The 9794-nt window shown below is 27.5% G+C and overlaps 1 protein-coding gene and 1 non-coding gene across 2 annotated transcripts; one reads left to right on the forward strand and one right to left on the reverse strand.

Annotated features, from left to right (window-relative positions):
* LOC129309989 (stress enhanced protein 2, chloroplastic-like) lies at positions 1-1055 on the forward strand. The gene is made up of 2 exons (XM_054951795.1): positions 1-398; positions 540-1055. The coding sequence occupies exons 1-2, from the start codon at positions 75-77 to the stop codon at positions 807-809; spliced, it is 594 nt and encodes a 197-aa protein (XP_054807770.1). The 5' UTR covers positions 1-74; the 3' UTR covers positions 810-1055.
* Positions 1056-1450: 395 nt separating this feature from the next.
* On the reverse strand, positions 1451-1531 carry TRNAL-AAG (transfer RNA leucine (anticodon AAG)). Its single transcript has one exon. It is a non-coding gene; the product is annotated as a tRNA-Leu (tRNA).
* Positions 1532-9794: the final 8263 nt, after the last annotated feature.

Consider the following 9794-nt stretch of genomic DNA (forward strand, 5'->3'; position numbering starts at 1 on the left):
TCCCGCTAACCGTCACTCACCAAAAGTTCTCGAGATACACGAAACCTGCAAGCTTCTCCTCTCATCCCGTATTGATGGCATCTCCAACTCGTGTGGCGCACTGCCAGCTGCGGTCGCCGGCACGGACGGTTCACTCGAAAGAGCAGGCAATTCCGGCTCAGATTTCCATTCCGAAACCCAAACCGGCGGAGCCAGAAACTACAAACATCGTTCTCCAGCCCCGGCTGTGTAACCTGAGATCCTACGGCTCTGATCGGCCAGGAAGCGTAATCAGGACTAGGAAGGACGTCGTTGACGGTGCCGATAACGTGTCCCCCTTCTTCGCCACGCTGTCTGAATACATCGAAAGCTCTCAGAAAAGCCACGATTTCGAGATCATCTCTGGTCGCCTGGCTATGGTAATTAATCTCTCTACTTTCTAGTGACTCGCAATATTTTTAAGAATCCACAACGAATCGTGTAACGATTTTCAATGATTAATCATTAATTTTGAAATCATGAATGAGTTAAAAAGAGAATGTGTTTTTCTTTTGGTGGAGATGGTGTTTGCAGGGACTGTGACGATGGAAGTCGTGACGGGGAACTCAGTGTTCAGAAAGATGGACATGGAAGGAATAGTGGAAGCAGGAGGGGTGTGTTTGGGAGCCGTAGCATTTGCGGCCATGTTTGCGTGGTTTTCAAGTGCTCGAAACAGAGTGAGCAAGATGTTCACAATCGGGTGCAACACTTTCATCGATTCTGTGATTGATCAAATCGTGGATAGATTGTTCTACGAAAGTGAGCTTAGTGACTGGTCTGATGAACTGTGATCCTCTACAATTGTTTAGGCGAGAGAGTGCAAGACTTGATTTGATGCGCACTCGACGTAAGCACCCTTTGTGGCTTAGACGTTATAGTATAGTAATAGTATTGTTGTTGTTATTGTTCATATTTGCTGTTAATGTAGCAAAGGCAAATATGCTAGCCAGCTCATACGGAGAGGATCAGAATTATATAAAGAGAATGACACATAGGTTCAAGGGTAAATTAATTTAAATTAAGTTTTACATGTTAAATTTTAACATTTGTAATTTTGGTTTTTAATTTTACAATTTTTTGTGAAAAATTTATAATTTATGTTTTAAATTTTAACAGAAAAATTAACTTTATTTATTTTTTTATTATATTAAATTAAAATGTGAAAAATAAATTGTAAATCCATCATAATATAATTGTAAAATTAAAAGTGAAATGTGTAAATTTTTAAAATTTAACACTTAAAATTTAATTTAAATTAATTAATTCTGTATAACCGACCTATCATTCTCCCAGTTATATTCTACTTATTTGCAATATTTAAAATCCAAACTGTTGGTGAATCGGAAAATATCAGCGGGTGGAAGAATATGATAATTAAGTAAAAAATATTATATTTAGAAAAAGTCATAGAAAAGTGAAATAAATACAAATATGTTGAGAGTGGGATTTGAACCCACGCCCTTTCGGACCAGAACCTTAATCTGGCGCCTTAGACCAACTCGGCCATCTCAACTTTGGCGCTTCAAATTTTCTGACGAAGTTATAAACTATAACACTTGGCTCCAATTCCGAATCCATAACTGCACTTACAGGCCCAAAAGGTCCGAAATATAATGGGCGTACTGGCATGTTTTGCCCCATTCACTTGCAACCCAAGGAGAGGGTTAGTTAGAATTGTTTACGTGATTGGAATTACGAAAATTTAGATGAAATCAAATATAATGCAAGGGAGGTATTTTCCGAATGACATTGAACGATAGATAAAGGTCCTACCATCAAACAGTAGAATGTGTCGTTGCAAAATAGTAACTTCAAAGAATGTGTTCAAATCACACTTGTATTTATGTGGCAAAAAGAAGAGAAACATGCTTATACTTTTGGAATCAACTTGATTAATTAATTTATTTTATTTTTTAGGAAAAATAATTTTTTTTACTACACTTTACTCAAGTTTTATTATAAATTTTTATATTTTTTTTTAATATTTTAGGTTCATATACCTTTTTTCCATATTTATTGTTGGTCCTTATAATTTCGTAATGATATTGACATTGCATAAACAGTGCTAAAATTGCAAACATGTTTATTAACACCATTAAATTTGTACTTACATGTTAATCTGGCGTTGATATAGATTTTTAATTAGCAAAAATAAAAATCCTCAATTAGATGAAATTAAAAAGGCTGGCTCGGACATAAATAAGAGGGTCAAACGAGTATACGAACGAGTTTAATGTTGAAGTCTTGCCTCGTTCGACCACTGTCAGATGATTGTTCACTGGCACTAACTATTCCACCACCATCAAACACTCTTTTCTAGTGTCCTCGAACACTTTTTGACAACGTAGTTGTGGGGTCTCTACGTCCCATTCGATTTTCTCGTGCCTTAGGAAACAAGAGGGTGTAGGTCAAGTTTTCTTTATTTGGGCATCTTGTGCCTTCAAGAGAGTCCAGGTCAGCATTTTTAATTTGATCTGATGAAGGCTTTTATTTATTTTTGCTGATTAAAAAATCCACATCTAACACCAAATTAAAACATAAACACAAATTTAACAGTGATAGTAAACACAATAGCAATTTTATCACTGGTTGTACCATATCAATGTCTTACCACCGTTTGTACTATTTCAATGTCTTTTTCAAACTATGGAGATTAACATTGCAAACGGCAAAAAATATAAAGACTTAAAACAACAGCAACAAAAATACACAAAAATGTATAATAAAATTTGAGTAAAGTGAAGAATTTAAAAAAGTGTTTCTCCTAATTTTTTTAAATTAAACTTTGAAATTTTTCAAACTCAAGATCTGTGAGTTGAGTTGCTCCAGTACCCTTGGAAAAATCCCCAAAATGAATTTAAATGCGAGCTCTGCAAGACGAGATTCAATTCTCCATTGGAATCTTAGGATCTAGGCATGATTATGCTCATAATTAGTGCCATAAAAGATTTAGACCAAACTCAAATCTCTAAAAGTGAAGAGAGATTCATAATTGCAAAAAAGAAAGGAAGTGGAAGAAGACAAAAGTACAATCTACTTAGGAAATTGAGTTAAAACTGATTAATGCTTAATCTAAACAAAAAACTTAAACTCATCGGACTAGAGAAACGTGGAACAAAAAAAGCGATGGAGACAGCTCTTGGCACAATTATTAATTAAGAGATAAATCCTCATAACTTTTACTCCCTCCTATCCAAATTTAAATTGTAAGATATTTTTTTTCGTTTAAACTGATTGAAAATGTAGGACATAATTTTTGAAATTATTTTATAAAATTTATCATTGTATTAGTATGTCGATGAAAAATACAATTTAAATAAACACTTCTTCTTACTCTTAATGATAAAAGGTCTTCGTAATGAAGGATTTAAGAACTGAAAAAAGACGTCATTTTTATAGAAATGAACAACCATTTTTATTTATTGGTTTGTGAAATATATTGAGCAATCTGGTATAATTTTGGACAGAGAGAGTAAATAATTAAATGGTACTCCCTCTAGTCCTTATTATATATATCACCTATTATAAATTCACATAAATCAAGAAAACTTAGTTAACTTATTGAAATTTCCTAAAAAATTGTTTGATTTTCTATTCTTGCCTTTAAATATCACAAACTTTTAAAAAATAAACATTCTTTATCACCTCATGAAAATTGAGAAAAATGACGTATTTAAAATAGAGTAATTAATTATACACAAATTCTTGTAAAGTCACTTTTTTTTTGGGTAAAACTTGTGAAGTGACTTTTTAACTTACTTTTAAGAGCACAAATTCTTTCAAAATGCCACTTATATATATAATTCAACCAAGCATATGATAAAATTTAGGTTCCTCCCCCCCCCCAATCTCTCTCATCAACCCTCCCTCGTCCATCCAGGTTCCATTTTCTTTTTATGTATTGATGGCTACAAAAAACCATGCATGGAGACCAAAAAAAAAAATTAAGTCACAGGAAAAATTAACAAGCTTTTACTCCCTAAAGATAAAGAGTCAAAAATAGTGATAATGTGAGAGTGATGAAATGTTTGATGAGCTATTTAATCTGTACATCTATTAACATATCAAAAGTACTTAAAATAGTTAATTTAGACGTTGACTTTGTGAATTTTAATATTCCAACAAAGGATTAGGTCATCAAGGATATCTATGAGTTACTTCGTTCATTTTTATTTATAAGATAAACTATTACTTTTTATTTATTCTTTTATATAAGTAAAATCACATGTTTCAATGAGCATTTATGTTGATTAACATGTGACATTTTTAAAATCATCCTTCATAATTTATATTAACGAGAAATAATTAATGCATATTTATGTTGATTAACATGTGGCATTTTAGTTTAATTTTTTATTTTTAAGCATAATTATTATGGTTAACCACCTTTCTTAAATTGTGTGATATAGTTTTTTTTTATACATAGAAACAGAGGGAGTATGCTTCTATGTAAGGATAATAACCAAAAATATTTAGAAAAGCTTTTTATTCAATTTCCTTTACCGCCATAAAGGATACCTCCTCAAGTTGTAACACTATATATTCCTTTCAAATTACTCCATCTATTCTTATATATAAAATATTTTTAATTAAATCACGCAAGCTAATAAAAGTTAGTTATCTAATTAAAAAAATAATATTTTAATTTTTTTTCATAATTATTGTAAATAAAAAATGAATATCCTTTTTAAAATAAATTAATGAGAATACTTATCTTTTCATCTTTTTAATTTAATAAGGGTATAATAGTCCATTCTTTAAAAAATATTCTAACAACATTTTATATTTAAAGATAAATAAATTTTAAAAGACCTCTTATATATAGGAATGAAGGGAATATAATATAAGTCATTCACTATTAAAAAAATGTAAATTAATGAAAAATCATCTATTCCTCTTTAAAATACTAAATTAGTGAGGAAAGTGGCAAGGGATATTGATTTCATAGCTTAACTATAAATTAATAAGAAAAATAACAAGAAACTATCAATCTCTCTCTAAAATAAGAGAATTAGTGAGAAAAATAGCAAAAACTGTCAATCCCTCTCTAAAATAAGATAATAGTTAGGAAAATAGTAAGGGGCTACTAATCCCTCTCTAACATAAGAAAATTAACGAGAAAAATAGTGAGAAACTATCAATCTCTTTCCAAAATAAGATAATTAGTGAGAGACTTTTAATCACTCTCCAAAACATGATAATTAGCGAGAGATTCTATCCCTAGGTAATTACTACAAAAAAAAAACTTTCGACAATGACTTTTAATTATATATTTAATTATTTTTATTTAAAAATAAAAATTAAATTTAAAATTTAAGTAAAATATTCATAATAAAATTATTTAATATTTTCTTTATTTTAAGTTAATTTTTATTAATAAAATAATATTGTATAAAAAATATAATGCAAAGAATAATTTAAATAAAATATAAATATTTTTAACATAGTAATAATTAAAAATAAAATTTAATATGTATATATGTGTGTATTTTTATAATATATTATTTGATATATTTATGTAGTTAAATAATATATATTTAATTTTTCATGTAATAACTGTTGGTGACTTTAAGTTTAATTAGCAAAGAAAGAGAGAATATGAGATAAGGGATTCAAGTCTTGAGTTTGAAATAAACATAATGAATATAAAACATAGTAAGGAGCAAGTGACATGGTGCAAGATAAACGATAACATATTATGAATTGTCGCAAAAGTGACATGGTGGGTGATGAGGCACGAGATAGTGGGTGACATGGTGATTGATAAAGGACGAGATTATTGGTGACATGTTATAAGTTTACACACACATAGTGGGTGATGTGACATCACTATTTTTAAACAAAGGCATATTTAGCGAGAAATTAATGAAAGACTGATCCCTCACTGAATTATCAAATTTTAAATAGTATTAGCAAGAAATTTATCGAGAGATTGAATTCTTTACTAATTAGCGATGAAAATACAATACCTTGCTAAATTTAGTGAGCCTCTTTTTAGCTACGAATTTAGCAAGGGATAAAATCTCTCACTAAAATGCAATTTATTTAGGAAAATAGTATTTAGCAAGGAATTTGTTCCTCACTGAATTTTATTTTTCTAATAGTGATTTTTTAGAAGCTTTGTATAGTTCAAAATATAAAAAATTATATAAATGTTATATATTTCACTAATTATACCCTTACTTTATTGTATAATTAATGTGAGTTATTTAAATAAGTCAATTGTTTTATTTATTACACTCAAGGTATGTGAAAAGTTTTAGAAAATCAAGATTTTAACTAATTTTTTTAAAAATTTAAATTAGTTAATAACTTATATTATGATGTTAATGAAATTATTAGTATCTAGTCTAAACCAATCTCTTTCTGGTGAGCTCCATCTGGTGGAAGATCTATCTAGTCCCAAAATCAAAAAATTCACCTTTGATTAAAATTGAGGTTATTAATTATACTTGGTGTTTTTAGTGTTTGAATGTATAATTAATGTAATTTTTCTAAAAGTGCTCATAACAAATAAATTATTTTATATTTATTTTAAAATAAAATATTATATTAAATAAGTGTAAATATTAAAAAATAGTGTTAATTTGAAGACAATTGACCACTTTATTTGGGGGTATGATTCATTTAAAAATACTTTAATTTTTTTAAAATAAATTGTTAGTCATATTTTTTGTGTATTATAAAATAAATTGTGGGAAAAATAAAATAAATAAGAAATTATGTTAATTTAAAAGATAATTCACTACTTTATTGGAAGACAATATTAATTAAAAAATATCTTAAATTTTTAAAAATAAAATGTTAGTAATATTTTTTTGTATATTATAAAATAAATGGTGTGAAAATTAAATAAATTATTATTTATATTTGCATATTTTTGTCCAAAGAACGGTATAAATTGGTTATTAATAAGTGATTGTGACTGCATAGTTGGCCCAGTTGGGCTGATTCAAAGTTAAATCGAGGATACCGCGGAGGAAATAGCACTGCAATGTTCCTTCCAGAATTCAAAGTGCCTATTTGGATAACATCTGAAATCAATTTTAGAGGTTAAAATAATAATTAATTAAAAATTTGAATTGAAAAAATAAGTAATAATAACTTATGAGATAATCATGTTTTAAGTTCATAATTAAGTTTGGTATGTATAGAAGTGTTTGAATTTTTTAAGAAAATTATAATTTTAGGTTCATAATTGATTTTGACATATATGATAAGTGTTTGGATTTTTTGTTTGTTTTGAAAACATGAATTTGGATGCATAAATGATTTTAACATGTACTTGGATATATTTTACCTTATTTTTAATTATGCTTTTTAATTTTGTATTTCAATTCTAATTTTTAATTTCGATTAAAATCAATTTCATTAATTAATTGTAGATCACATAATATAATTAATTATATTTAAAATTAATTATATTAATCAATTTTTTTATAATTAATTATATTCGACTAAAATCTCAACACACCCAACGAAATCTTATCTATTCATATCCCAACAAAGTAGAATTGTCTTGTCATGTCCCCACATAGCCAGCTGTCGTCCCCCTTCAATTTCCATGGCTTCTACTTTCGCCTTTATCACCTTCTTCACTTTTACCCTATTTATAAAATCTCATCTATTCATGTCGAGAGAATCACATCCCTTACTCACCCAAACAACATATTCACAACAATATATTTTGAAATATCAAGTGTAATTATATTTGAAACAGAAAAGACTGAACCCTCTTCGAATAAATCCACATGAACTTGTGTGAACAAACGGATTTGTTTGTTATAAATAATTAAACTTTTCTTATTATTTATGAATATTTTTTGTTATTAATTTTCTTCAAATTACTTGTAAATTTTACTATCCACAAGTGCATATGTAATCCCATGTAAATCTTAGTAAATAAACAGAGTTCTTGTTATAAATAATTAGAGATTTCTTGTTATTTTATTAAATTTTTCTTGGTATTTTTTTCGGTTAACTTGTAAATTTTTTAAATGTAAACTTACAAGGACTTTTGTAAATAAAGGACTTCTTGTAGTAATTAATTAGATTTTTGTTGTTATGAATATTCTATTGTTAATTTTATTTGGTTAACTAATAAATTTTGTCAAATATAAATAAAAACTCACATTGACTCTTGAAAATAAACAAACTTTGTTTTAAATAATTAAATTTTGCTTGTCATTACAAATTTTGCTTGTCATTCTATTGTTAAAAAACTTTGTTTTAAATAATTAAATTTTTTCAAATGCAAGAGTAAACACACATTAACTTTTGTGAATGAATAAATTTCTTGTTGTAAATAATTCAACTTTTTTTGTTATTTACGATATTTTGTTGTTAATTTCCTTTGTTTAATGTGCAACGCAAATATTTTAACTCATTAAGGACAGTTTTATATTTTCACTTATGAAAATAATTGCATTTAAAACCTTAGTACCTACAAAGAATTTTCACTAATTCATTGGGCTTGGAGTCCTTCAGTGGGCTTCATATCAATTCCCCCATTCATATTTGATATAAAATCTTTACAAAATTTAATAAAATATCAATGACACGTCCTCAAAAATGCTTCGATATCTTTCACTCTTAACTTAAAACAAAGATTTTAGTTTGCTTAAAGAAAATTTATGAAAAGCATTTGATATTTAACTAACTATAAAGGAAATAGGAGGACTCCTATTATCTCAAAACATAAATCTTTTTTTTTTTCCTGGAAATACTGACTCAAATGGTACCGACCCCATGAATTCCTTGCGTACACAGTTAGTATTCATCACTTTTGACGAGCATGCTTGCTCATCATGCGTGGCCCAATCTGAGCTTTCCATTTTACTCTGATATAATCTTTGTTCTTTATTTAAATTAATTTTTAAGTGTTTTTTAAATATTTTGTTTATTAATATACAAATTATAAAAAATTTTAATATTAAATCTAGATTCTCAAGAGTATATCTAAATAATTAATTTGTATAATTTATTAAAAAATTTAATATTAAATTGAGTTATCTAGATTATATTTAAATTGTCCAATGTGTATCTAGATAGTTATATTGTAAAATTATAAAAACTTTTAATTTTAAATTTGATCACCTAAATTAAACCTGTATCGATCAAATTGGCGATGAACAAATTTATTAAAATTTTATATTTTTATATTTTTATTTTAATAAATGTAAAATAAACTCATTAGAAATGATGAGTACCACGGTACTCATTCCTGTATAAGTATTGAAGATAAATCAAGATTTAATATTAAATTTTTTTATAATGTTTATATTAATAAACACAACATTTAAAAGTACTTAAAATTAATTTAAACAAAAGGCAAAGATCATTTTAAAGTAAAATAAAAGGCTCAAATTGAGCCACACATAATGAGCATTGAATGCGTACATTGAGCTCCTTTCCTTGAACAGGATTTTTTGAGTTCAATACAGATTTTTTTTAAAGATTTAATGAGTTAATTTAATTTCCTCTCCTAATCTATGCATAGTTAGGTGTAAACCGTAATTATATTTTGAGAAGGTAATAGTATTCTTAATTAATTAAATTAATCTCTAAGGTGGAAAAAGTGAAAAATAACCAGCACAACATATGGTACAAGTGCCATAGGATTATTGTCTTTTGAGTAAATACTAGTTGACAATTCAACATGTACATGGGACGATTCTCATTGTCATAGATCTATCTTTCACTGTCAATACTTGAGAAAAATTGGTGTCCATGCATAGTGATTGAAGCATGTGCCTTGTACCTTTTTTAATGTGAGA

The sequence above is a fragment of the Prosopis cineraria genome, unplaced genomic scaffold (assembly GCF_029017545.1).
Source record: "Prosopis cineraria cultivar Desert tree isolate PC_DT_omini unplaced genomic scaffold, ASM2901754v1 PC4, whole genome shotgun sequence".
In the NCBI taxonomy this organism is placed as follows: domain Eukaryota; kingdom Viridiplantae; phylum Streptophyta; class Magnoliopsida; order Fabales; family Fabaceae; genus Prosopis; species Prosopis cineraria.

Bases quoted from the DNA above. Each gene is read 5' to 3' on its own strand.
- LOC129309989 (XM_054951795.1), top strand. From the start codon at position 75: ATGGCATCTCCAACTCGTGTGGCGCACTGCCAGCTGCGGTCGCCGGCA. The intron at 399-539 runs GTAATTAATCTC...CTTTTGGTGGAG, and splicing joins TCTCTGGTCGCCTGGCTATG to ATGGTGTTTGCAGGGACTGT.